General features: G+C 62.0%; 2 protein-coding genes across 5 annotated transcripts in view; both read right to left on the bottom strand.

The window, feature by feature from the left end:
• Positions 1–1,013: 1,013 nt before the first annotated feature.
• Positions 1,014–13,268, bottom strand: IHH (Indian hedgehog signaling molecule). The gene is made up of 3 exons (XM_056350330.1): positions 12,433–13,268; positions 6,264–6,525; positions 1,014–3,203 (listed from the first exon to the last, which is right to left on the bottom strand). The coding sequence occupies exons 1-3, from the start codon at positions 12,733–12,735 to the stop codon at positions 2,542–2,544; spliced, it is 1,227 nt and encodes a 408-aa protein (XP_056206305.1). The 5' UTR covers positions 12,736–13,268; the 3' UTR covers positions 1,014–2,541.
• Positions 13,269–17,815: 4,547 nt separating this feature from the next.
• NHEJ1 (non-homologous end joining factor 1) overlaps positions 17,816–27,968 on the bottom strand; it is a 44,541-nt gene continuing 34,388 nt past the window's right edge. For all 4 annotated transcript variants that reach the window (XM_056350021.1, XM_056350022.1, XM_056350020.1 and 1 more), the window contains exons 6-8: positions 18,908–19,025; positions 18,557–18,660; positions 17,816–18,263 (exon numbers count right to left, since the gene is read on the bottom strand). In XM_056350021.1, coding sequence (XP_056205996.1) covers positions 18,183–18,263; positions 18,557–18,660; positions 18,908–19,025 — 303 coding nt within the window. In that variant the 3' untranslated portion in view covers positions 17,816–18,182. The remainder of the gene's footprint in view (positions 18,264–18,556; positions 18,661–18,907; positions 19,026–27,968) is intronic.

Raw genomic sequence — 27,968 nt, 5'->3', positions numbered from 1 at the left:
CCTGGAGATGGGCTTCCCACAGCACCATGGGGCACCCCAAAGGGCACATCCTCCCCACACGCATCCCCTGCCTTTGGCTCCCCCTGCCGTGCCAGCGACGGCAGCCTGATTGAAATTTCACTCCATAAAGCGCCTCTCGAAAGCCTGACCCCGTGGCCCCCCCAGGGACCAATTTGTCCTTCTCTGTAATAAGAACCTAATTAAATTAGCTCAGCCGCCTCGCAGAGCCCTTAAATTAGCCACGGTGAGGAGGGCTCTTGCTGACAGCTTGCTGCCGAATTGCTCTGCACTCACCATGCTGTGGGGTCCAGGGAAAGCCCTGGTGGGACCCCACTGCCAGCCCCCCGCCCCAGGAGACCAGGGCAGGACAGCCTGCAGATGGGGCAGGGAGTTCACAGAGAGGCGCGTGGGTGGGATGGGTATGGGGATGTTGTGTGGGGTGCTGGCTGGTGGTCTTGCCTTCTGCTGGCTTGGGTATGGGGTGGAGGGGGGACAGGGCTGGCAAGGGGTGAGGGGACACAGCCAGCAGTGACTAGTGCTAACGGCATTGGAAACCCAGTGTACAGGGTAAGGGGAACACCTTCTCCAGAAGCGCTGGGTTAGTGGGTGTTGTGGTGATGGAGATGGTGGGCAAGGGTGTCCCAGCACAACCAGGTGCTGGGGTGATGGAGACTGCGACAGAGAGGTGTCCCTGGCAGTCCCATGGTGACTGTCCCTCCTACATCCTGCCCTGCTTGCCCTAGTTTCAAGGCAGCCCCAATGACAGCTTGGTCCCTTATAGGCTGGGTCACTCCCACAGCCTCCAGCTGCCCACTTCCCCCAAGTATGGGGCAGTGGGTAGGGAGAGCTTGCCCCTTACACGTGGGGGGCACCAGGATGGCCAAATCTTGCCAGAGAAAGATTCCTAGACAAATGCAAGATGCCCTCTAGGCCTGCCTGCCCTGTTTATGATGGGCAGTAAGTGTTTCCAATCCCTGCCTGCCCTCCCCACACCAGAGGTCAGAGCTCCCACCTAGGAGACGATGGATTTATTGGGCTGTGTCTCCAACCAGGAAAAGTACATCCAGTGAAGACAAAAATATACCTGCCATTGGCTGTGCTCACACTCTCACTTCGCCCTGGACAACAATCACCATAAAAACTGTGCTTTAAAATAATCTTTAAATAATTTCTGCTTTTGTTTAAAAAAAAAATATCACCCCCCCCAAAACAGCTTTCCCCCCACCCACTCCCGTCTTACCCTGTACGTGCCCACGCTGCCTCCCATCTATGGTACATACAAAGAGCAGATAAATAAATAAAGATGCGTGATGCTGCAGGAGGGACATGGGTCACACTCCCCCCACAATGCCCTCACCTCTGCTAACATGGAGCCAGGGGAGGCTGAGGGTCTAGCTAGGATTCTGGGGGGGACGACTGTGGCTGCAGCTCTGATGGGACTCCCCCCAGGTCCCGGGAGCAGATGAGCAGCAATGAGTTACCCTGAGGGTTTGCGGTGCTGGGGGGGTCTGGGAGGTCAGGCCAGGGAGGGTCTGGAGCTTGGGGAACGTTTTAGCTTTGGGGTGGGAAAGGCATGTCTTTGGGCTGAGCCAGCTCAGGGCAGGACGTTGGGAAGGCAAGGGAGGGAACACTTTCTACCCAGCAGCTTTCCTTCCCCTGGCTCTGGCAGGCTGGAGCTGCAGCCCTGGCTCTCCCCACCCTTGCTCCCACCAGTGTATGCCCATGCTTGGCTGGCACTCACATCCTCCTGCCTGCATGCCCGCCTCCATAGCCCCCCATGCCATCAGTGTCCCCATGGGCATGCCTGGCCAGGTGGCTATGGTGCTGGCTTTGGACAGAGCTTGGGGTCCCGCTCCCCAGTCTCTTGCTCCAGCAGCACTCATGTCATCAAGCCAGGGGTCTCGTGCCAGAGCCATGTAAGCCCCTCCAGCCCTGCCACTGCTTGGGCACCCCAAGCATACAGGGGCTGGTTTTGGGTGCCTCCTGCACCCACAGTCAGGGCTAAGGGCAAGGCACAGTCCCAGTACCTGGGTCACCCTCCTCCCAGTTGCCACGTCCTTGGGATGGTAATGGCATTGCCTACCCTTCCACCCAGGCTGCCCAGCAAAGGGTCCTGCTTGGGTGCAGGCAGACTGGGAGCCCCGCGGGAGCAGCCTGCAGCTAGGGGCTCCCTTCCCGCTCCCCTTTATCTATCAGACCTCTGTCATTAGCTGATTCTGCACACGCACACGCACATTACACACACACACACAAATAGCAGCATGTGGATCCAGCCGGGGGCACCCCCATGTCCATGGGGGAACCCTTCGTGCCTCCTCCCTGCCCCCAGGAACAGAGGGTGAGGAGGGGGCGGTGGGCATGGAGGAGGCACACCGGGGAACCCCAGTGCCCCCCAACCAGGAGGTGGCTGTGCCTCGAGCAGGCAGGGCTGGAGGCAGGTCCCCATGGGCACCCAGGTTTGGGAGGGGGTGCTGGCCCCTGGTGAGCCGCCCCGCAGCCACCACCTCCACCAGCAGCACTGGCTGCAGCTGGGGTGCACCCTCAGCTCTCCATCTGGGGTACCCCCAGTGGGTGGAAGCTGTCAGGGGGCAGAAGCAGTCTGCCCAAGCGGTAAAGCAGCCCCGAGTACCAGTGCACACCGTCCCCCTGCACCCCTGGCCACCCCACTAGGCTATGGTAGAGCCGGAGTGGCCAGAAGGCCAGCTGCGCCAGATGTTGCTCCTGCACTAGGGCAAAGCACGAGGCCACCACGCCATCCACCACCAGCGTCCCATGGCGTGTCAGCGGGGCATAGGCTCCCACGTCCCTCCGGTCCCACACCTCTACCACCTCAGCAGGCTGCAAGCCGCCCCCCACCACTGCCACTAGCACAAAATGTCCAGGGTGCACACGGCTGGCAAAGGTGGGACGGAAGTGGGTGGCAGGCGCCGAGGCATTCTCGGCCACAAAGAGCAGGTGGGTGGGTGTCAGGACCAGGCGTCGGGGTGGCTCCCGCGTCTCGATGACATGGAAGGAGGTGAGGGTATGGGGGTCCTTGTCCAGGAAAGCCAGGAAGTCGCTGTATGTGGGCCTGCCGGTCCCGTCCATTGCCAGCACCCGCTGGCCTGGGCGCAGTGCCCACAGTGGAGTCTGGGCACCATCCTCTAGCGTCGCCAGTGCCCGCCCAGGGAAGCAGCCCCCCGTCTTCGCAGCGGCTGAGTGCTCTGCATGGGGAGAGAGAGGACAGGAGGGTTACCCATCTGCCAGACCCCCAGTATCACCCTTCCACAATGCAGAGACCCTCCCAGGCTGTCCACCCAGGGGTAACCCATTCCTGGCATCACCAACGTGCATGTACTCTACACACTCCCAGCCACCAATCCAGCCTGCTTTGGTGCCTGCTCCCCCAGCCACTGTCTCACTGGGGGTGGCAGCTGGGGGCTCGAGCCTTGCACAGCAGCACCTACTCCCCACTCTGGTGCCACAGTGCTGGGACTGCTCTGCAGAGCCAGGTCCCGAAATCTGCCTGGCAGGGGGAGCGGGGCACAGCCACAGCCTCAAATGTGCAAGGCAGTGCCAGGGGGCACCCAAAGCTCCAAAGAGAGGAGGCAGAGCCTTGAGCTGGTGCAAGGCTGAGGAGCAGAGTGCCTGGTCGCACTCTGCATGCTCCCAGAATCCCTTTTCTCTGCAGTGGTGGGCTTGGGTACTCCTGGGGAGGATGCTACAAGGAACGGCGCAGGGTGTAGCACCCTCCCCCAGCATCACAGCACGCCTCCACTCCATGCTGCAGCCCTGCTCCTTTCTCTCGCCTGCTCGTCCCTGGACTGATAATGCCAGCCAACCCCCTCTCTGAGCTGCAGGGAGATTTCACAGCTTGTGGCCATCATCAGGCAAAGGCCACCAGCTTCCTGGGCAGGGCTTCACTAGTGTTTGTCACAGGGTAAAGCACCCAAACTCTCTGGGGCTTTTCCCTTGGGATGGTGGCACAGTGCTCTTACTCCTCCCCAGATGAAAAGATGCAGCAAGTCACCAAGTGTATCCAGGGGCCCATCCTGGCACTTAGTAGGTGAACCCTGGCTTCCCAAGCAATGATGTTCAGCTTCCACAGCAGCCCTGGTCCCCCAAGCCCCAGCAACACCCATCTCCGTGTCTATATGATGCCCTCCCACCATCTGCCAAGGACACCTCATGTATGGTCCTGCTCCTGGCCCTGCATGCTCCCAGCCTCGAGCTCCCAGCCGTTCTCTGGGCCCTCATCTAATTCCTGAGTGTCCCCACCCAGATGGCACTGCCCCCCATCACTCCCCCACTTTGGTTAGAGCCAAACCCCAGCCCCCAGGCCCATGAAGAGAGGCATCCATCTCTCGGACAGAATCCTTTTATTGCTCAGATGAGGTGCAGTGCCCGCCCCATGCCTGCCCCAGAGGCAGGTCCCAAATCCTGCACCCCGTATCCCCAGGCAGGTGGCAGAGCTGTGGGGAGGGGCTGGCAGAAGGACAAGAGGGCACCTGGCAGAAGTGGGGGGCACAGGCACTGGGCAAGGAGGGGTGCGCGGGTGCCAGGGGGGAACCCGAGGAGACGCAACACATACAACAGGCCATGTGGCCATCTATACAAAAATAAAAGCCATTTACTAAGAGGCAGGGGCAGCCCGGCTGCCCTCTGTACATAGCTCTGTGGGGGTCTGGATATGTGCCACACAGCCTCCACCATGCACCCTTGGGCTCCCCATGGCCTTGGGGATAAATACAGAGGACTCAGAGCCCCAGGGAGTTGCTGTGGAGCAAGGGGGCTGTGGCTGGTCTCCAGAAGCCCTCCAGGGCCTCAGGGCCCCAGTCTGCTTCCTGGGCCACCGCATCCCTCTTCAGTTGGTCCAGGGAAGCATCCCAGGATTCAAGAGCCTCCATCCTTCTCCAGGGGCACTGCCCCACTCCTCTGGCCAGCCCCAAGAGGTTCTGGGGTTATGGTCCTTGCTTCAGAGCCTGGCCCCACTCCTCTGGCCACCCCCTCAGGGTGCCCTGGGACATGGGAGCCCTGGTCCTTCGCCCATGCTTTGTCTCTCTTCTTCTGGGGCGCGTTGCTCCCTCTCTGCGGCGCAGTCGCCCCACCTCCATCACCGGCTGGCGTTGCGCCCGTCCTGGCATCGGCACGGGGAGCGGGTCAGCGCGGGGGGGCAGGCTGGCGTCGAGGGGTGTCAGGCCGCTGGCCGCGGGCTAGGGCGGTAGGACAGGCAGAGTGTGGTGGGAGCCGAGCCCGGGGACAAAAGACGCGTGACAGCACCAGCCCCGGCACCGCCACGGCACGGCGTGTGACCCATGGGTGCGAGGGCATGGGCGGGCAGCGCAGCCTCTCCCTGTGCGTGTGTGCGCGTGTGCAAGGGCTCTGTGTGCCCGCACCGCTGTCCGCACGGTGCCGGTGTGTGTGTGTATAGCCGCTGAGGCCGCCGCTGTGCCCACGCAAGCCCACGCACCAGCAGAGCCCTCCCTCCCTGCCGCCACACGGGTCCGCAGGCGGCGGCAGCAGCGCGGCCCCTTGGGCGTGCGGCCGCGGCGGGAGCGCGGCGGGGCCGGTGCGGTGCGCGGGGCGCTGCTGCCCTCTGCCGCCCGGCTGCGCGGGGCCCGGCGCTGCGGCAGCCCAGGCAGGGCGGCTGCTCCCCGGGCCGGGGGCGACCCTTGCACCCCACGCAGTCCCGGGCCCCGAGCAGGGCCTGAACGCGGCCCCTCCACCCCCGCACTGCACCGCGAACACCCCGGCGACGATAGCAACCCTCATTCCAGTCCGGCTGCCGCTGCCCCCAGCACCCCCCAGCTCTGCTCCCCTCCGCGCAGAGCTGATCCCAGGGCACCCTGGCGCGTGTCCCTGCCCCCAGCCCCTGCCAGCCAGGGCCCGACAGATGCAGGAGCTCAAGAGCAGCTGGCGGTGGAGGACACGGCTGGATGGGGCTGAGCATGAGCAGCTGGGCACTGAGGGAGAGCAAGGGCAGAGGCAGGGGAGACAGATGAGATGGGCAGACTGGGGGGACAGCCATGGGGAGAAGAGGATGTGGGGCAGGAAAAGGAGGGTAGAGAGGGTAGGTCTGGATGCAAGCCTGTGCAAGATAGATGGGGAATTTGCCCCATGGCACTGCTGGCCACAGGTTGCGTGACTCACTCCCCACCTGACTGCCCCAGATAGGGAAATCTTGCTGGGAGAGCCAGCACCCCCCAGGAGCACCCTACCCAGCCAGTCAGGCTCCCCAGGCATACTGCAACGGGGGCCCTGCTCACTGCTCCCACTGGCCTTACCTGACTTGACGGAGCAGTGGATGTGCGCTTTGGACTCATAGTAGACCCAATCGAAGCCAGCCTCCACGGCCAGGCGAGCCAGCATGCCGTACTTGTTGCGGTCCCGATCCGATGTCGTGATGTCCACGGCTCGGCCCTCGTAATGCAGTGACTCCTCTGAGTGGTGCCCATCCTCGTCCCAGCCCTCTGTCACCCTCAGCTTCACCCCTGGCCACTGATTCATAACGGAGATGGCCAGGGAATTCAAGCGGTCCTTGCAGCGCTGCAGGGCAGAGGAGCAGAGTCAGTAAAAGCCTTTTGGAGTTGGGGGTTAGCTGCCTGGTTGGCAGGTATCCCACCATGCTTCCATGAAGCCTCTCTGGGTCCTCAAACCCTCTGGGGGCTGGTCCAGCAGAGGAAGATCTGAGAACATGAAGTGCTTTGTCCTTCCCATGCCCCACAGATTCCCCACAGTGCCTGATACCCCACCATTTCTCACAGCATCTCCCAGCAGGGTACCCATCGCCTCCATCTCTCCCCCAGTTCCTGGCTCACTGGAGAGCCTGTTGGGCAGCACAGCCTGGGCTGGGGTGAAACACCCATTCTGCTCAAAGGACATCTGCCCTGTGCTAGCACTGCCCCAAGGGCTCCCAGCTCACAGAAGGAGGATTCACGAGCTGAGACCCTGCTGCCTCCTGGCTGGGAGGATTCCTCAGGGTGCCCAGCACTGTCCCCAAGCACAAATGAAACAACCTGCCCAGTCCTTGGCACAGCTCTGCTTGGTATCACTCCTCAAGTCCTGAGGCACAAGGACATGGTACTGGGCAGTCTCACAGCTTCATCCAGTCCCTGCTGACGTAGGAAGTGCAAAACCCGCCCAAGAGCTCTGGGACACTGGAGCAAAAAGGATGTGGGGTGAAGCCCCCTCCACCTCTCCCTGCCACAAGGGCTGAAAAGCCAGGGCTGAAGAACAGCAGCAGATCCTAAAAGCCCCACACCCAGTGGTCCCAGAGGTCACACAAGCAAGGAAACTGCCCTGCCTTGTCCACCCTGCCGCAGTGCTCCCCAGCAACCAGAGGGATGCCAGCCACAGCCTGTGCCACAGCCCTCCCTGCCTCGCCTTGCGCTGCCTGCTTCCCCCAGCCACAGCAGCATCTCAAGGAGGGACCAAGCCCTTGCATGCTTGGCTTGCAAAAGTACAGCCCACACTTCTGGGTCCCTTCCCGTGCTGCAGAAGGGACAGAGGAGAGCTAGAAAAGGTGTATGGAAAGCAATACGGGAGCTTCTATGCAAAACCAGGTGAATGGATTAGGACTGTGCAGCCTGGAAAGGAGACGCTGGGGAGTCCTGGAGAGCACTACAAAATCAGAGTGAAGGACAGAATATTCACGGTCACACATGAGGCTAGCCCTGGGAAACATTAAATGAAATAGCTGGGCAGCAGCCTGAAAACCATCCACTGCAGGGGACATTTTTGTGTGATGCCCACCCCAGTGCTGGAACTTCCCACCATAGGATGTGAGAAACAGTCATGCTGAGCATGAGCCAGGGCTATAAAACTGATGCCAGGTACACCTCCAGGCTCAGAAATGCTCCAGCACTGCTTCCAACAGGAAACTGCCCAACTGCTCCCCAAAAACATAGGCCTTCACCCCATCCCCAGGCACCTGCTCCCATCCCAGGAAGGTGGATGCTACTGCTCTCAGGAAAACTCGCTTGCACTTGGCAGAGTTCAGGCCCTGGGAAGTGCCAGGCAAGCCTTTGCCCTGCATGAGGTGGTGGAGCACCTCTGCCCTCAGCCCAGGGCTCCCTGGGTGTGGGGAGATAAGCCAGGAAGGTGTTGGACAAATAGTTGCCAGGGGAGGGAAGGAGAAGGAGGGAAGGGAGTGACTTTTGTCCCCATCCAACACCACCATGGTGCCACTTGGCACATGGCACAAGCAGCTCTCAAGGTCCCCAGCCCCACGAGGACCCCACAGAGAAGGGTAGTAAGGGGTTTCAGGGCTGGAGGCAGGCAGGGAGTCCCCTATGGTCCCCTGCATCCTTCAGCCATCATTCCAGGTGTCCCCTTGCCGCTCCCACACCAGCACCCTGCTCTGGGCACCCCTCATGCCCTCACTGCCGGCCCCTTCTGCCCTCCAAGGGCACCCTGCCCACACACAGACTGCGAGATCCTCCAACCCCTGTCCCACTGCCTGCCACCAGACGCCGGGGCAGGGCCACCCTTTCCTAGTGGGACCCACCTGGGCTACCGCGTCCCTTGCATGTGCGTTCCCCAGCGCAACCCCATCCCAAGGGTCCCACCTCCCCCTCCCGTGCCCGGCCGGGCGCACAGCGGCGGGCAGGGCCCGGGGCACCCTGCCCCCGGGCTGCCGGTACCGGCGGCAATGCCTGTGCCTTCGGTGGCCAGCAGGTGTCAGAGCGCGGGCAGGGACCGGCAGGGACCGGCAGGGAGCAGGTACCAGCGCGAGGGGAGCAGGCACGGGTGGGCAGGGAGCAGGCAGCGACGGGCAGTAAGCAGGCAGGGACAGGCACGGAGGGTCGGGAAGGGAGCAAGTACTAACGGGTAGGGAGCAGGCGCGAGTGGACCGGGCAGCAGCGAGCAGGGAGCAGGCATGGATGGGCAAACAGGCAAGTATGAGGAGGGAGCAGGGAGGGATGAGCACGATAAGCAGGGAGCAGACATGGATGAGCAAAGAACAGGCAAGTATGAGGAGGGAGCAGGGAGGGATGAGCAACGATAAATAGGGAGCAGGCAGTGATAGGCAAGGGCAAACAGGTGGGGATGGGCAGGGAGCTGGCACTGGAGGCAGGGGGAAGACAACAACAGGCAGGCATGGCCAGGGATGGGCCAGGAGCAGGCAGCAATGGACAAGGAGCAGGCACAGGTGGCAGGGAGTAGGCACAGATGGGCAGGGAGCAGACAGGCATGGACACTGCCTGCCCAGGGGCACTGCTGCCTGCACAGACAGGTAGGCAGGGACCAAGAAACCTGTGGGCATGGGCTGTCCATAGGGTCTGTGCTTGCTGGGTGCTGCAGGGAGATCCCACCTCATCCTCACGCACAGCCCAAAATGGCTACAGCATCCTCAGGGACCAGCGTGACCATGCCTGCCTGCATGGCATAGTCCCCCCTCCTGCCTGGGGGTGAAGGGGTGACAAGGTGGCAGCAAAGATGTGGAAATGCCATCATGACCCATGGGCCCTCCAGGGCCCAGGCTGGAGTGAGATGTCCAAGCATGTGGCACTGAGCCCTGGCCATGGCTCAGTGCCCCCAGCACTGTTCTGGTGCCAAGCTAGGAGCTGAAACCCGTGCAACAGGCGTATTACAGGGTTTAGAGGGAAGGTGGCTGGTGACAGTGTGTGTGGGGGGTCACAGCTTGTCCCTGTAGTAGCGTGGTTGACTGGGCACCCCAGGCCACATGCAGACTATGCTGACCTGGGTGGCTCTATGCTGTCCCACGCACATCATGGTGGAGACGATGGGAATGTTGGGCTGGGTTCTCCCCGCTGACCAACACTGGCATCTCCCTTCTTGTCCAGACCGGGGACAGGATCATGTCCTGTGGAGGAAGCCAAATGCCTTTAGGGAAGGCAGCAGGTCTGGAAGGAAGGGCACAGCTCTAGGATGGGGCACAGTCAGCAAGAACTCCAGGGCCACCTCAGGGGAGGTATGCAGGACACTCAGGTGTAACCACAGTCTCAGCAGAGGCTTTGTGGATAGAGTGTGCTTGGCCACAGCTACCTCCATGTCCAGAGCCTGGCCAGAAGAAGAGGGTTCCCACTAGCATCTCCCCTCCCCCAGGTAAGGTTTCTCCCAGAGGAAGCCAAGAGTCCTATCCAAGGTCTCCATGAGAAATTCCTCACCACTCTAAGTAAGGTCTCCATGCCAGTTGGGCCAACAGTGGCTGCAAGGGGTGATGGCTGGGTTAGGGAGAGGCTTGGGGCTGGGACTTCATGGGGGCAGGGGGCCCGGGACATTCCTGGGCCAGGCTGCTAGGGAGAGGTAAGGCGGGCTCTGCCTCCAGCCTTATCTCAGCACCTCCGAGTGGGACCAGTGAGAGCAAACACACTGGAATTCTTGAGGAAGATGAAACGATAAAGGAAAGGCGGGCAGAGAGCAGCACTACCCACCCCCCAACCAGGCGGCATCTTCCGGCTGCCTCGGACACCCAGACCCTTGGACTTGGGGAAAGAAAACAGGTTTGAAGTGAGTCAACAGCAGTAAAAGCCAGTGCACTGGGGGAAGGGACAAGGAGTTGGGTCAATGGCCTTTCCCAACCCATAGCAACACAGGACATGGTGCCAGAGCCAGAGCTCCTGTGTCTGTGGGCATGTCCCACAGCCAGGGGCCACAGGACAAGCCTAGAGGGCCGTGGGATGGCAGCAGGCTACCAGAACTCATGCCACCTCCACAGCAGTGGGGACAATTCCTTGCAGAGCTGTCCAAGGCACCATGATATCCATCTGTGCACAGATGCATTGTGGCCAGGGTAAGAGCCCTCACTTGGGCACCCCAAGAAGACAAGGGAGCTTCCAGGTACCCTGCCAACGAGGCAGCAGGACAGCAAGAAGTGTGGGGCTGACAGCTGTGGCTGGGTTAGGGCTGGTGGTGGGAGCACTCTCAAGAGCAAATGCAGCCAGAAACCCTCTCCTGTCTCCAACTCGAGCAAGACGATGTCAACCACTTCCCCAATGCACAGACCAGCAGAGCTCACAGCTTCTTCAAGTATCCCTGAAGCTGTTCCCCAGGGGATGCAGGCTCCAGCCCAGCCCCAGGGCTCCAGTCACCAGCAACCATGCTTTGTGCAACTCCCCAAGCTTGGTGCTGCCTCACAGGGGCTCTTGGTCCCTCTGCTGCAGTCCCCAGCCTGAGAACCACCCTGGACCACGGCCCCTGCCCTCAGGGACCTGCCCCTGGGCATGTGGGGTTGCAGAGCTGTCAAGCCAGCACCCAAGCAACTCCTCCTCCCGCTGTTAGCAACATTTCAGTCAGAAACCATGGCCAGAGCCCCCGCTCAGTGCCTACCACCACAGACACCTGTGCTCACTCACCCACCAGCCCCAGACCGGGGGGTGCAGTGGTCAGCAGAGCAGCCCTGGCTCCCCTCCACCTCCCCCGGGAGCTCACTCAGGCTGTAACCCAGTGCTGAGGCTGGTGGCCAGTTTTCTTAGCAAGGCCGTGCAGCTCCTTATCTGCATTCCTGAAACCCTCAGGCATTCTCCTGGCAATATTAAAACACAGAGTAACCTTCGTTCAGCATCACCCCCTCCTCCGCTGCCGTCCTCTGTCCCCCCCACCCCTCCTTCCCACTGGCCCAGGGCACTTGTAAACTGACTGCAACAGGGCATTTGCAGTAACAGGTTGTTCCCGTCCCTGTGCGCAGCAAGCAGCCCACACCGGGCACCCTTCCCCATCCCACCTGAGACACACAGGGAAAGGGGGCACTGAGGCATGGCACAGGGTTCCGGCGACAGAGTGGGGACAAGGTCAGCTAGGGTGCTCCTGGATGCCAGCTCGCGGCTCTGCCTGCTCGCCTCCCGGCCAGCACACCGGGCTCTGCGCCGTCCCTCCGTGCTAACAGGCAGGCTGCTTCCCTGCCAGCCCCTAGGCAGAGCGGAGGGACACGGGCAGGATGGGTGCAGCGGGGCAGGGTGCTGCCCGATGGGGGAACGATGCGGTGCTGCACTGCCAGCTCGGGGGTGGTTTGGCAAGGTGCTGCCAGGTCGGGAGCAGCGTGGCATGGCTCGGAGGGCACCAGGGCAGGCTGCTGCCAGCTTAGAGGGCAGGCTGCTGCCAGCTCGGGAGGCACAAGGGCACACGTCGGGGTGCAGCAGACACGGGTGCTACAGGCGCCGTGGGGCAGCGGGGCAGGGTGCTGCCCTCCCGGGCACAGGGTGCTGCCGTATCGAGGAGCAGCGCGCTGCCAGCTCCGGCTCCAACGCGCCCAGCCCAGCCGAAGGGGCAGAGGCTTTGCAGCGCCCGGCGAAGGGCGATGCCCGCGCCGCACAGCCGGCAGCCCGAGCCGGGCACCGGGATGCCCGGGGCAGGACGGGGAAACCGCAGCGCCGGGTCCCCCGCTGCTGCCTGCGCTGCCGCAGGACAGCGGGACGCAGGGCGCTCCCGGGCAGCTCCGGTGCCCGCCGATGCCCGGTGCGGGGGTAGAAGCGGGCGGCGGCGGGGCCGTACCTGGGTCATGAGCCGGTCGGCGCCGGTGTTCTCCTCGTCCTTGAAGATGATGTCGGGGTTGTAGTTGGGCGTGAGCTCCTTGAAGCGCTCCGAGTTACGCGCTATCTTGCCCTCGTAGCGGCCGCTGGCCCCCAGCGTCTTCTCGGGGACGTTAGGGCTGAACTGCTTGTAGGCGAGCGGGATGAGCTTGCGGGGCGGGCGGCGGCGGCTGCCCACCACCCTGCCCGGCCCGCAGCCGCGCACGGCCGGCGCCAGCAGCAGCGCGCACCCGCTCAGCAGCAGCAGCAGCCGCGCCGGCTTCATGGCGCGCCCGGCGGCCCCGGGGCGGCCCGGGGGACCGGCGGCTCCGGGGGCCCCGCTAGGCTCGGCCGCCGCTCCCACCGCCCGCCCCGGGGCTCCCCATGCGGCGCGCAGCCGGCGGGCAGGTGCCGGTGGCGGTGGCGGCGGCGGCGGGGCGCGGCGGCTGCCCGGCGCGGGTGCGCTCCGGCTGCCCGGTGCGGCGGGCTGGCGTCGGCCCGCTCTGAGCTGCCGTGGCCCGGCGGCGGCAATAAATAGCGAAGGGCCGTTTGTTTTGGCAGGCGAGCGGCCGCTTGCGGGGCGCGGGGAGCGGGGCTCGGCGCTGCCGGAGCCCCCGCGGTTTGCGCCCCGGCGGTCAGCGCGGCGGGGCTGGAGCCGGAGCCGGAGCCACCGCTGCCTCCGCTCCCCGGGCAGGAGTGAGAGGGGAAATTGAAGAGATCCGGGACCGGGAACCGCCAGGACCGCACCCTGCCCGTGTCCCAGCCTCCCAGCGCCCTCCCTCTCTCGCCTCCTCCCCGCGGAACCTGCCCCGGGCCGCCCGCAGCCTCCTCCCCCCGGCCGAGCCCCGCGGCCCGCAGCCCACCCCGCCGGGGGTGCCCACCGCCACCTGCCCCCCGGGGCAGCCCCGCCGCCGCCCCGAGGCGCGCCCAGCCCGCCGCACACTCTACACCCCGCGGGGGGTCCCTCGCGGCGGCGTGGGCGCGGGGTGGCACCCCCGGGGCTCCGGCCCCTGCCGCGCCGCCTGCTCGCCAGGGGCCCGGGCCTACGGGCGGGGATCAAACAGAGCAGGGAGGCAGCTGGTTGAAATTTAACCACAATATTCTCGCTCCCCATTGTTTCCAGGGAGGCCCGATATTTCCACAACAGGATTATGGCATCTGATTAACTCGCTGAGACAACAATGAGGGGCTGGGATGGGCTTCCCCTTCTAGCTGCCAAAAGGGGAAAGTAAATACAACACCCTGATTTCAGGAGCGAGGACTTGCAGTGCCCCCCCCCCAGTTCTCCCCCAGCTGTGTGCCAGGGAGGGGTCCAGCATGGTTCTGCTTGCACCCCTTCTGGATCCCTAGCACCTTCCCAGGTGAGGAAGTGGCTTGGGATGCCCCCCCTCTCCCCCAACTCTCTTTAGGGATGTCCCCTTGCCACCTTTTCGGTGGGCACAGGGCACGGGGTCACTCCTAGGGATACACAGAGAGGCCAGGCTGGAATAGCTGCCAGATGCCCAGCTCTGGCTGCAGGGCTGTGCTGGCCTCAGAAGGACCAAGCAACCCGTCAGAGGGATGCAGGCTGGGGAACCAGCAGCACCCATGGGCTTGAGATTCTGCTATCCAGTGGCTCCAGTGGACCATTTTCCTTGCAGGAGCTGCAGGCAACGTCCAACAGGCCAGAGGCATCCCCATGAAGTTTTTGTATTTGCTTTGGGTGCCCAGAGCCTCTGTGAAGTCCTGCCACTGTGCAGGTGAGGCTGTCCTGCTGCTCCTGTACATGATAGAGCAAGATGGTCTGGCCAGCAGCCTGGGACCACCCCACTTCCACATCTCCTCAGCTGATCCTTCCAGTGGAGCATCCCAAGAACATCAGCAGAGAGAATAGAGGTGATGTGTCACAGCACCGCTCCTCATCCCTGCCCCTGACTTCCCAGGGCTGCCAAAGGGACACAGCTATCTGTGCATCACTGGCACAGGAAAATCAGAGCCTGGACTAGGTTCACAGGGTTCTCCAGGCTAGTTCGTACTCCCACCAAAGGAATGAGTGCAGCTTTCCACTTTGTCCTTCACTGCCACAAGGGAGTGGGGAACAGGATTGTCTGCATTGGTGCTAAGTCTAGGGGGTGCAGCACATCCAGGGGGTGCAGAAGTGCCCTGTGGCTGCCAATGTCCCAAACCCAGACCTCCAAATAACTTCTGCAGCCTGCCAGCACGCAGCGTGCATGTCACAGGTGTCTGTCCCCCTCCCAGCAGCTCCAGGCTGACAGCAAGCAGCCTAGCCCTGCCCTCGTTCATACACTCATGTTCCACAGAGGCCCAGGCAGACAGGGAGCTGAGTTTGTCCATGACAGCCCCTCCTACCCATGCAGGGGCCCCGGTATCCTGGCCACAGCGAGCAGTGACAGTGTCCTGTCACTGGGTGCAGAGTCCGTCACCTCTCCTTGCAGCATTTCCAGTGCCAGCCTGTGTCACTACCAGGCAAAGCCCACCGGCACATGTGGCCAGGTGGGACAGGAGCCCCCAGCATGACAGGGCAGCCAGAGCTCAGTGTGTGGGGAGACGGCTGGAGGCTGTGACAGGGTCCACTTAACCAGGGGGTGACGGGAGATTTCTACTTGGGATGGGAGGGGACACACACAACATATTTCTGCTCAAGGAGCTGGTGGGAAGGGATGCTTGCTGCCACAACACTAAGTCACAGGGAGAAATTACCTCCAGTGGAGGTGGGAGAGATGCAGCGTCCATCCCTGTATCACATGGCATCTCCCACAGCACTCAGCCACCCTCAGGCACCACTGGGACACCCGGCCACCACACACTGCTCATGCCTGCGTCCCGACTGTGCCCAAGTCCCTCCTTCCTCTGCACCGCAGCTCTCCCCACCACCGCATCCCTCTACCCCTGGCCCGAGCAGGACGGCAGCATCCCGCAGACCCCTCGCTGGGCTACCAAGGCTGCCCGGGGTGGGGGCACGGGGCTGGCACAAGGCCCCGGGGGGCTGCCCGGAGCCTGGCGCTGCGCAGGGCGAGCGGGCAAGCGGGCGGTGGAGCCAGGCGATGCAGTCTAGGTGGTGCTATTTCTCTATTTTTGCACTGGACGGGTTTGGGATTTTCCTCTCCCTATTCGCTGCCTTGGTCGTCTTCTTCTCCTCTCTCTCTCTCTCTCTTTTTTTTTCTTTTCCTTTTCTAAAAATACTTGACAGCGATTGAAAGGTCCCTTTAATCGAGGCCACAGAGCCCTTATTAAGGGCACGGGTCGGGGTGCTGGGCCGTGCCCGGCATAACGGCTTCATTAAACCCTGCGAAAACTAATATTTATGGAATCAAATTTATGGAGGCCGAGGCCGAACTTGTGGCCTTTAATGTGTGTCGGGAGCTCAAATCCAGCCGGCTCCAGGGAGGAGGGGGTGGGGACAGGGAAGGAGACCCCAGCGGGACAGGATGGGACAATAGGTGGTGACATTCCCTAGAGCAACTTGGCCAGGGAGGCACTGGCAGCCCCACACTGGAGTCCTGGGGGCCACGGTCCCTGCAGTGGCCTGGGGGGTATCAGCAGAAGTCTTTCCCACTGATGTCTTCACTCTCCTGCTTTTATTTACCCTGCATCCATGCTCCTGCATCTCCACCTTCCCTTGCCTTGGGAGCAGGGTAAGTGGAGCAGGATCAATCTCTGCAGCTGGTCTTTACCACCAGTCCATGCCCACTGCGGTGCTTGCCCATCCCTGGGGCACAGGGCCACAGGGCACTCTGGGGGAACTTACTCTGCAGCATGACAGAGCTCTTGAGCAACACGCCTGCAGCATCCCTGGGACTGGCTCCCCTGAGCTAAGCACTCCAGAGAGAAGCAGAGACACAGCCCAGGTGCAGCGGGTAGCCAGGACAACCTGGGGGTGCAGGTGCTGGTTTGTACACCCACTCCCCTATAAAGTCCACCAGCCACTGGCATAGCCGGGATGGGAATGTGCCCTCACCACGCAATGTCCCCTCAGCCCCAAAGGGAGCAGACAAGCCAGATGCCCTCACTGGGGTGATATACTCTCCTCCTGCACATGCTGGACTGCATGGAGGAGCAGCACAAACCCCAGACCCAGCACGGAGCTGAGGGACATGGCTTGGAACAGAGCAGCTCCCAGGCCAGGAGATGGAGCTCACATGGATGGAGCAGGGGTTGCACCAGGGGACAGCCTGGTAACGGAAGACACATGAAACGGAGAGCTGCTAAACTCCTGCTGCCCCCAGTCCTACCCCTCTTCCCAGCTGTGCCTGGCAGGCAGATCCAAAGCAGCTAGGGTAAGATCCTGGCAGATGGGAGAAGGCAGGATACATAGTTAAGGCTGTCAGTACAAGCTCCCCATCCCATGGCTTCCCCTTCTCACCACCCACCCTGCCTCGTATGCTGCTCCCTCGGAGAGGAAATATAAAAAGCAACCAGCTGCTCTCGCCCTGGGACTGGCCGGCTGTGGCCCAGCAAAGGCCCTTTCATTCCCCTTCCACAGACACAGGGGCTGCTCCGGATGTTTTTGTTTCCCCCTTGCCGCCCAGGAGAGCCGGCAGCACGACTGTGGCCGGCCCAGCCCAGGGGAGCAGGGCAGCCAGGGGCACAGGTCCCTATCCCAGGAGAGCAGCACCATGGGCTGCAGCCTACCTGCAGCAGTGCTGCCTCACTCTGCCTGCTGTTTTAGGACTTGGCTGGGACACAGGAGTAGAGTCCCAGCCCCAAAGGAAGCATGTAGGCACAAGGGCTGGAAAAGGAGAGCAGGGGTTAATGGATGGATGGGTGGGTGTGTAGATGGATGGATGGATGGATGGGGTGTGGGTTGTGCTCGGTGTCCAGGGAGCATCCACAACCTGCTCCAGGGCTGCTCCCAAGCCTGGGAGCTTTCAGCATGTCAGTGGCTTGGTTGTCCCCTGCTCCTTGGAGGTCAGAGCATGGATTAACCCCCTATCACCTGCCCACTAACTCTGGGGGAGCTGCCTGCAAATGGAGGGTGCCCCTCAGCCCGGCCAGGATGCCTTTGCCAACCTGCTACTACAAGGGCTTCACCTGGCTCCAGGCACCAGCACGTGGTGTGTCCCCAGCATGGGACAAGGAGAATGTGGGCCCCAGCCCCCTCCAGTATGCTGTGCCCCCAGGATCTCGGGGGTCCCCTCCTGTACACCCCACCCCACATACTGCTGCTCAGGATGAGGCACAGCATGGTCTGGGAGCTGCCAACCTGCCCCCCAACAATGAGCTGCTGTCACCTCCTCACTGTCCAGAGCTGCTGCAAGCCCCTGGAACATCAGGACTGACCTCAGCAGGACCCAGCCACAACAAGGGTTGCACCCTTGCCTGGACATTACAGGCCTAGGGGGGACAGAGCAAGAGGAGAGGGAATCTCACCCACAGTCCTTTATTGCAAACCCACATAAGAGCATCCAAACCCCATAGTCCTGCCAGAGTCCCAGCTGTCCCAACCTGCCCAGCAGCATCCCTCCCACTCACCCCAGGTCCATCACTGGCTCAACCACAAGGCAGCCTGGGCAAGTTCTGCTCCAGGGAAGAGGTAGAAAAGTTTCTGAGACAATGGTGAAGAAAGGAGACACCCCATCTCCCCAGCTGGAGACACCTCAGGAGGGGACCATGACCAGGACAGGGTCCACCAGGAAATGCAGGAGAGGAGGCAGAAGATGCATGGGTGCTCTGCACTGCTTCTCTTGGATGCTGGGGGGAGCAGAGACCCTCAGGGTGGGTGGCAGCGGTCTTTCAGCTAAAAAGCCCCTTCGCCTTCTTTGGCTTGGCCTTGGCCACAGGCTGCCTGGGTTTCTGAGCTGGGGAGGAGGCCAGCTGGAAGCAAAGGGGAGGCAGTGTCAGTCCCCCCCAAGGGGTTACACAGGATGGGTGTACATCTGCAAGCAGTGACACCCCCATCATCCCTGTGGGGGAATGCGTACCATACACAGGAGTGCAAACCACATGTGCTCCCCAGCCAGAGTGCATGGGCTAGGATGGGCTAGGAATCAAGCTGAGACACCCAGCCCATCCCGGAGAGGCATGGGGCTGGGATGCGAGCAGGGAATCAAGGTGCAAGCCCCATCCTGCCATTGGTATGGAGAGGCTATTTCTAGAGCTGCACTCACCGTGGTTGCCTTGCTGGAAGATGCTGTTTCATCCTCCTGGGATGGAGGCAGCAGGTGGGGGTGCCCTGTGGTTTCTGCAGTGGGTCCTGGGCCCTCAGCATCTTCTGGTACCAGCAGAAAGAGACACAATTTGGGACTGAAATGAGGGAGCACAGGGCATTGCCCAAACCCACACCAGGAAGGGTGCCTGGGTTGGGGAGCTCAGCCCACGGGGAGAAAGCAAAGGGGGAGACTGTTGCATGGGGTAAGCTGTGCCCAGGGCCCCTCTCCCCTTTCCCTGGGATGGGTGCTCAGCTGCAGGGGGCTGGGTGCTTCACACACTCCCCATCCCACAGCCAAAGAGCTTCTCACCTGAATGCTGCCGTTTCAGAGCCTGCTTGGCCTCCTGCTGCATCACTGCCATGTAGAGCTGCCGCAGAGTGGAGGCGAATGCCTGCCCTTCTCCCACACCACAGATCAGGGGCAGGCTCTGTGGGAGAGAGCAGAGGCACCATCACCCTGCCAGGAAATCACTCGCCAGGGGCTGGCTCCTGCCAGGACACCCTGCCACGGTGCCACAGAGGGGCAGAGAAGGGGCTGTGCATCCCTCTGCCCATCAGACTCCATCTGCTTCACCCCAGGCACTGTGGCACAGCTTGCGGGGCCAGCCAGCTCTGGCACTGGGCAGGACGTGGCTGCTCCCCAGCCTTGCACACATACACATACAGATGCATGTGTGCACGCACCCGCACACCTGCTCCAGCCAGTGGGCTGCCTTCCCATTCAGAGGCAGACTGTGGAGGCTTGCAAATCATTCATGAAACGCAGGAGATAAGATCACACGGGGGGGAAGGGCTATGGCTTCCCTGGCAGGAGCAGCGCTGGGGCTGCCGATAAGGACAGCAAGCCTTTGGCAGGGGCAGGACCTCGCCATGAGGTTGGTGGGGAGCCCTGCCTGCCATTACTGCTTCCAGCAATATCTATGCAGGCAGCCCAAGCCATCCCTGGTGGCCCCATGGCGAGTGAGGGCAATGTGACTGTGAGATGAGGGATGCCAAAGTTTGCTCCCAGGCTGCCAAAGCAGTTCCTGCCTCCTGCCCGCCCACATTTTTTTCTGCAGTCCAGGCTTCTTCCACCCAGGGATGCCCTGCTCCTCCTGCCCCCCCCATCAGGTCTGTGGGATGCCGCCCTCACTCTCTGGACCATGCTGCTGTTCATGGGGGACCTTGGCTCTCATGACGGCGGGCTGGGCAAGCACCATGCTCCACTGGGAACCTAATGCAGCACACAGCCAGCAAACACACACAGGCTGGGATGGGGAAACGTGTGTGTGCCCTGAAGGGGGTGCCTGCGCAGGGGTGCGTGAGGCAGAGTATGGGTGCACACGTGCAGGCAAATGTGAGTATGCTTGCATGCATGGGGGCTGTGTGTAGATGAGCCTGGCCCTGTGTGCATGCATCGCTGGTTGTGTGGCAGTGTGCCTGTGCGTGTGTGTGTGCCAAAGGTCTACACACTAATCTCTGCTCCACTCCACACCCAGACAGCAGAACAAAGTGTAACAGATAAAGCTGGATCCTCTCTGGGGCAGGGGAGTGGGGAGGGGATGGGGACGCACAGACCCACTCAAGGCCAGAGTCCAAAGCCTGGCCCCAGCTTCTCAGTGGCAGAAAGGGTAGGTTGAGCGCCGCCCCCCCCCCCCCCCCCCCCCCCCCCCCCCCCCCCCCCCCGGCGCTGCTCCCTGCGGGATGCGAGGAGGGGGCAAAGCTGATGCCAGGATGGGTTGGCTGGTGCCCACAACGGGCCTTCTGTGCAGGTCTCATCCCGCCTCCGGAGCTGCGGGCATGAAAAGCCCATCAGCTGTAGGACATGCATGGCACCGGCGTCTGCTTTTTGGCCAGCTTCTGTGCAGGATCTCCTGTGTCCCTGCCCACCACCACAGGAGGGAGTGGTGCTCTGGTCCCAGCGCCCTGCAAGCATCCCCAGGATTGCTTGCCACCGGGCAAACACCTCTCTCAATGACTCCTTGCCCGGCATCTGAGCCATGAGCTATGCTGGCCTATCACAAGGTCCCAGGGGAGGAGGAGGGATGCTGAGCACCTTGAACACCCTGGGGATGCTCTTGCCCTGGGTGTCTCGCTCCATGGGGCCTGGGTTGCACCTGAGGTTGCAAAAGCAGCATCCGAGGCTGGGAAGGTGACTGCACTTCAAAGGCAGGAGAGGGGCTGGCAACGGATGGCTGACACAGCTCAGATCAAAGGCACAAGCTGGAGTCATAATTCAGAGAAAAGCAAACAGCAGCTCCCAGGAAAGCCAGGAACAGTGGCGGAGTGAGCAAAGTGTACTAGATAGCAATGCATGGGTCAATGCCCTGGGGAGGGCAAGAGAGTCCCCCGCAGGGCCACCTGGGCCTGGGTGCCACTAGTCTGCTGCCCACCTCCTCTTCCTGCCACCAAGGGGTCTCCAGGGGGTTCCAGGGCTATGGGGCAGTCTGTGCATCCAGGTGTAGGGTGCTGCCCACCCCCTTCTGCTCCAGCCCAGCCAGGCTGCAGGCTGCAGTGCAGGGTGACCTGGGACATGCCCTGAGCCCCAGGGCTGCTCAGGCTGCTCCTCTTCCCAGCATCCAGGTGACAATCCAGGCAGGGCAGCTGCTCTCTTGGTGCTTAGGCCCAGCTGCCCAGAGCCAGCACAGTGTTCCCATGGTGACCCTGGGGACAGGGGAATGCTGTGGAGTTCCCACCATGCTTGCAACCACTCGGTGTCCCCGAGACTGGCACGCACACACACACTGACCGGGGTACCACCCTGAGGAGGTGCTGGGAGAAGGGTACCCGGCACCACAAGTATCCCCCGGGGTAAGATGGGAATCCGGGATGGCACAGGGGTCTGCAGGTGCAGGGCACCCGCTGCCCATGTTTCCAGGAAGGTCACAGCTTTGGCAAGCCTGGGGTGGAATGTGGGAGTCACCGGCTGCCCCCTGACACTGCCCTTCCCGGTGGCTCAAGCCCAGACAGAGGTTCAGAGCCATCGGGCCGCCGGAGCTGGCCAATGCCGGGATGGGAGGGCTGCTCTTCACAATCCCGAAGGGAAATGGGTTTATAACTAGAGCTGGAAGCATTTCCCTGCAGAGCCGTGACTCAGCAGGCAACAGAGCGTGCTGTGCCAGCCACCGGCCACCTGATGGCCCCGGAGGCTGAGAGGGACAAGGAGGTGTCCTCAGAAGGGGCTGCAGGGGGGACAAGCCCTGGGTACCGGTGACTCTCCTCTCCCTCCTTGCCCCACTGCCCCAGCACATCCCTGAACTCAACACCACTGCAGCCAACTTGTTGCCCCCGCTCCAACATCAGCCCTGGCCTCCAGTGACTTGTTTTTCTCAGATTACCCATCTCCAGGATAAACATGATGCCTGAGGTCCGGGGAGCGGCACAAGCAGCGAGCTGGCACCTGGGGGAGTGATGGCCACGACGTGGCTCACCGGGCACTGGGGAGCGATGCCCAGGGAGCTGGCACGACTTGCCCCGTGTGTTATGACTACCTGGCCACAAGGCCAAGAGGGATGCCCTGCTATCAGGAGTGACTCAAGGCTGCAGCAGCGGCATGGGAAGCTCAGAAGCACACCCTGAACTGCGATTAGCCCAGCTTGGGGGAGCTGCCCCAGCGAAGCAGAGCAGGCACCTGACCTTGCACCCGGAGCAAGCTGTGCTCACCAGCAGCCCCGCAGCTGTGGGGGCTGCTCATGGAGAGCTGGACTGCAGCCTTTCTCAATGCCCCCCATCCCAGAGGGCTCTGCTATGGGGCTGTACCCCAGTGCAGGGGGGTGGCAGGGCCAGTGGTGGGCAAGGTACAGCACCCAGCTTCCAGCCATCCTGCCTTCACCCACCCCTGACCAGACTCCCTTCTCAAGAGGCCATAAAGGACGGTGCTTTAGATGCCCTCTTACAGTGTGAGCAGGAGGGGCACGTCACCCAACCCAGCACTGTGCCACCAGTGCAGAAGCATCACCTTCCCCTGGCCCAGGCCCGAGGTGGGGTTGCAGGCAGGATGGACTGTGCTGGGCCCCCACACCGGTGCCAAGCACCAGAGTCTAAATCGGTCCTGCTCAAAGCTGGGGACTGACCCTTTCATTATCACACCAGACGTTCGAAGCGGTTACCAACATTCTTTGCTACAAACCCCACATTCCTATTTTTTAATATATTTTTAACTGGAAAACAGAGCGAATGGGGCCTGTTTGGAAATTACAGCCTGGCTGCTGTGGCTTGTATGTCAGATCTGCCCACATTCCCGTGGCCAGCCTCAGCACATGCTCCACAGGGGCACACTTAATAATTCCTGCCAGGGCTGGGAGCCAAGGGGTGTGGGCTGGGGGGGGGCATGGCTTCCCTGGGCTCCCCCCACCAGCAGGCTCTGCGGAAGCAGCGTAGTGGAGCAGCAGCCCAGGAACTGTGCACCACCTCTCTGGTGATGGGCACAGCTGCTGCCATGCCAGCATGGGCGAAGCCTGGCGATGCTGCAGCAGCCCACGGTGGGCAGGGGAAGTGCTCCATGGCCATGGCATTCCTGTGCCTTGTGGACAGGCTACCCTCGGTGCTTTCCCCTGCCGTGAGCTTTGTCCACGCTCCTGGCAACAGGGCTGGCATGGCTCACTGGATGCACGCTGGGCGTTCCTACTCATGGCTGTGCCAGTGTCAGTCAGGCTGGGGATCCACCCTGGGATCCAGGTAGGTAAGCACAGATCTGTGCTAGCTGCTCACCCAGCCTCTGCCAACAGCACTGGACTATGGGATCCTGCCAGGATCTGCCTGTGGGAGGATACAGATGGAGGGGGTTGAACTACTCTCTTCCAGCTGGGATCAAGGGCAAGGAAAGGGGCAGCTCATCCCCCCAGGATGGAGCAGGACATATCAGCCTGGTGTCCCACCCCAGCTCCCTAGGGAGGGACCCTCTCCCTGGGGCCAGATCTGCCCCAAAGCACCCTGAGCTGCCTCACACTGATCACCGATGCCTTTCCTCAGCTCCTCCAGTCCTTGGATCTGCTTGCAGATGCTCACCTCAGCCTGGAGCAGTCCCTGGTGGTGCACTTCGTACTCCAACCACAGATGACTGAGTAACCTGGCCTCAGCTTGCACTGTCCCCATCACCCCATACCATGCATGCTCCTGGGGACGTGCAGCAGCAGCAGCTAGGAGAGCTGGCGGTGCTGCCAGCCCGCCTGTGGAGCAGACAGGGGCAGGATGGCCAGGGCTTCCCAGGCAGGGAGCCAGGCTGAGCACACCTGGCAGGAAGCGGTGGTGCCGGCAGGGAAAGGCAGCCGGAGAGCTGCCGAGAGGTGAAGGGGTCACCCCGGGGAAGAGCGGGTGGTGAGGCCAGGACGGCCAAGCATCCCAGCCCAACTCAGCCCAGCTCAGCACGGCACGGCACTCCTCCCAGTGCCGCTCTGGCCCTGCTGCAGGCAATGTTTTCCTTTCCCCCTGACTTTCGGGGCCTTTCCAGCAAGCAAATGTCAGGCGCATAAAGAGCGGCACTGTGAGCGGAAGATGGAGCGAGAATGCCTGCCCGCGTCCCTCCGTAAGTGCTGTCTCACACTTCATCAAGGCAGCCTTTGCAAGCAAGGCACCCGCTTAACAACCAGCAGTCTATGCTGGCTGGTGACCGCAGCAGCCCCGCCACTCAATACCCTTTTCTTTTCTCCTTGTGCTGTTTTAGCAGCTTGGGTTACAGCTTTTCTCGCAGACACTGAGCAGAGGGGTGCAGTGGCAGCAGGGGCTCTGCATTGTGCTGCTGCTCTGCTGGGGTGGATGCGGGTCCCCCTGATGCGGGCATGCTGGGGCGGGTGTCCTGCCCTGCTGACCCACTGCTGCTTCCAGCTTCCAGGGATAAATCCCAGAGAAAGGAGGGTCAGCGGCAGTGCAGAGGTAGCGCAGGAGGCTGCAGCATCTCCTCCTCAGCCACGTGGGGACCAGCCCACCAGCAGCAGCCTGGGGCTTGGCAGAGGTCTGGGGGACATGAGGGGTTCCAGCCCGCAGTGGGCACAGCCCCTACCCCATCACATTTGGAGAGAGGCCATCCCACAGCAAACCCATAGGCATCTGAGCCGTCCCACTGTCCAAGTGCCAACAAACTCCCTGAAAAAGAGTGGGGTCCAGCAGAGCAGCCCTTGTTATAGGCTTGCCTCCCTACCTGGGTGACCCTGCAAGGAGCTGGACATGGCTACCCAGGGGCTGAATGCCGCTGCCGGTGGCACCCCCAGCTCCAGCCTGATCATGGGCACTTGTCATCCTGTCCAGCAGTCTGTAGGGTGACAGCAGCAGAGCCTCTGGAGCAGCTGACATTGGGTGCCAATTTGGGAAGGGAGCTGGGCAACGAGGATGCCCTGAAGAGCAGCAGGTCCCAGCATGCCAGGACTTGTGAGGACTTGATGCTGGCTTCCAGGAAGGCAAAGCCGCAGGCTGATGGCACCTACTGGCATCACCTCTGCCATCCTGACCCAACACTGGCATGGGGTGCCTCCTCCAGGGGCCAATGCAGGCAGGAGAGGGCCTGGGCAAGCCCAGGAGCAGAAGACATGAAGACCTGGTGGCCAGGGTCCCTCCTGTCCCATGGGGACAGCTCAGGGACCCCTCTTCTCTGCGAGGAAGTTGGGTGGCTTGCACTGTCTTGTTATTGTAGGGTGGCTCGATGGATATGGACACATCACACAGGCTTATTATTGTAGGGTTCCTCTGCAAAGCATGCCAGCTCATGAGGGTTTATTATTGTCTGTCCAGGAAAGCTGGACACATCGCGCTGGTTTGTTATTCTAGGGTTGCTCAGGAAGACCGGCCAGCTCATCCCAGCTTGTTATTATTGCACAGGGCTTGTGGGGGGCTGGCCGGGAAACTTCCTGCAAAGTGGGATGATGGAAAGGGAGCCACACCTAGTGAATCACAAGGATGCTGTGTGGTGATAAGGAACAGAGAGGGGTGGGATCCAGCACCCAGTCTCCACCCGGTGAGGATAGGCCACTCATTCATGGGCACACTTGCGGCTCCCCTGGGACCCATGGGGCAGCGGGGCTGGTAGAGGCGGCAGGAGCATGGGTCATGGCTGGGGACTGGCAGAGCAGCCTGTAGACCCCTTGAGAAGTGAAATCTTGGGATGGCAGGGGAGACCCAGGGGGATGCTGCACCCAGCACATCCCTAAACCCAGCACACAAAGGATTAGCTGAGCTAACAGGGCCCAGAGCGGAAGCTGGAGCTGAGCCAGGAGGGATTAGGGGTTTGGGGGGGAATCTGGGTGCGTTCAGGACTGGGCTAATCAGGAGGCAACAACTGCTCCACCCCAGTGGCTTTGCAGTTCCTCCCAAATACAGGTGCAGCCGAAGAGACAGCTCCTGGGGATGCTGCCCCACCATCACCCGAAACTGCAGCAGGAAGCATTGCTGCATGGGGCAGGGGGGCAGCAGGCCTCACCCCTGGGCTGGTGCAGGTGGCTCCCCTGGCACACGGCCCTGGCAGGGCTGGCTCTGACATGCCCCAGTGGCCCTGGTACTGTCACTGGCACAGCCACTGAGTCACTATCGCTTCCCCCTGCTCCATGACAGCCCGTGTTTCCCAGCCCCGGCAGCCTGTCAGTGTCCCTGCAGGCAGTGCCCAGCTGTGCCGGTGCCCAGGTGTCCCTCCGACAGTGCCCAGCTGTGCCGGTGCCCAGGTGTCCCGCGGGCAGTACCCAGCTGCTCAGCACAGATGTTGGTCCCTGGCCAGGCAACAGGATTGAGTGTCAGGCAAGCTCTCCGTGCAGAGCAGCAGCGGCAGGAGGCCAGGCTGCCCTGCGAGCACACAGCCCTTTCATTCATGGCAAAAAATAGCCCCCCGGGGTGTGGTCCTCCTGGAAAAGCCCCCTCCAGCCTTGGCCAGCCCATGTTTATTCAGTACGAAGGGGGGACACACTGCCCTCCCCCGCCCGCCAGCCCTGTGCACCATCTCCCTGCCAGAACGGCTGCTCTTGGACTTGGTTCCCCAGGCCTCCCCGCCCCCCCCCCCGAGCCAAAACACACAGGCTGGGGCGGGGGGTGGGGGGGTGGGAATGGCAAACCCCTAAAAAGCACTGGGTTTGTCTCCAGGAGGAGCAGCCTCTGGTGATGTCATGAGAATTTGCGAGTGGCCACATAAAAGGGACTCGCTGCCCAGGAAATCCACAGGTCCATGCTCCACCAGACAAGCCAGTGATTCTTCAGTGGGCCAGGAAGGAAACCTCGGGGAGCCTGAGCCAAGCCTGCCGTTGTCCCAGGGATAGATCCTGCTCCCAGCCCCACATCCCCCCAGGGTCCCCAACCCTGCCCTGAAGTCCCCCTGTATCCCATTCTCAGCATCTACAGTTCACAGCAACCAGTCCTTGCCCCCAAATTGGTAGCCCTCCATACAAGTCCCTGCCCTGTGGTCCCCAAGGCACCAAGACTCACCCTGTTAGGCTCCCAGCATTCTAATCCCTGTTCTGCAGCCTCCAGAGTCCAGACCCCTGCCCCACAGACCCCAGACCCTCTCCCTCCGCTGGCCTGGGGGACAGCACCCCCATTTCCATGGTGATCTATCAGGCTGGGAGAGGCAGGTGATTTAGGGCCAGGCAGCACTGCCACCAGACAACAGGGATGCAGCAGGGCAGGGGATTCTCTTTCGTGAGGGATTACACTCAGGACAGCTGGGAACACACAGACACAGCTGCCCAAGCCCCCTCCCCAAGAGTCAGCCTGGATCTCGCCCCGCTCTTGCAGGCACTGCAGACATGGGCTCTGAAACTGAATCCGCTGCCCAGGGCTTCCCCTCCCCATTTCCCACGAGCCCAGGACACAGTGGCTGGAGTCATGGGGAAGCTCTGCCTTCCTCCTCCCCGTGCAGGAGACATCCCTGGGCTCCCACCCAAGCCCAGGGTCCCAGGTCTCTAACCCACTCTGCCCTGCATGTCCCAGCCCCACCATGGATACTGCATCACATAGGAATTGGTGACAGACCAGCCCCATCGCCAGCTGCAGCCCAGAAGGAACTGAGTGGCAAGTGAAGATCAGGGTGGCTTTGACTTCCTGCTCCCAGTGCCTCCCATGCATCATTTTAGGAGGCTGCAAGCATCCAGCCTGTCCACCTGCAACCTGCCCGTGGAGACACTCTCCTGCTCCACTTGCTCCATCTCCCCTTGCACAGGTGCAAGGTGACAAAACCTCTCTGCATCCCCAAAGATGCCTGGTGGCCAGTGAGTACCCCAAGGTGGTGTCGTGGCACATGGGGACACTGGCTGCAAAATCCTCTGGGGAGCAATGGTCACAGGCATCTTCACAGCATGGTGCTGGGGTGGAGGGCTCTCTGAGGCCAGCTGAGCGGCGACAAAGGATCCTGTGACTGAGACCTCACACTGCCCTCAGCAGACAGAGGCTCTTTGCAAAAGGGCCAGCTGCGAGCAGACCAC

The sequence above is a fragment of the Falco biarmicus genome, chromosome 8, assembly GCF_023638135.1.
Source record: "Falco biarmicus isolate bFalBia1 chromosome 8, bFalBia1.pri, whole genome shotgun sequence".
NCBI classification, from domain to species: Eukaryota; Metazoa; Chordata; class Aves; order Falconiformes; family Falconidae; genus Falco; species Falco biarmicus.
The sequence above is the reverse complement of the archived record's forward strand: the minus strand, read 5'-3'. Positions and strand labels throughout refer to the sequence as shown.

Bases quoted from the DNA above. Each gene is read 5' to 3' on its own strand.
- IHH (XM_056350330.1), bottom strand. From the start codon at position 12,735: ATGAAGCCGGCGCGGCTGCTGCTGCTGCTGAGCGGGTGCGCGCTGCTG. The intron at 6,526-12,432 runs GTACGGCCCCGC...TCTGCCCTGCAG, and splicing joins CCGACCGGCTCATGACCCAG to CGCTGCAAGGACCGCTTGAA. The intron at 3,204-6,263 runs GTAAGGCCAGTG...CTCCCCATGCAG, and splicing joins CCACTGCTCCGTCAAGTCAG to AGCACTCAGCCGCTGCGAAG.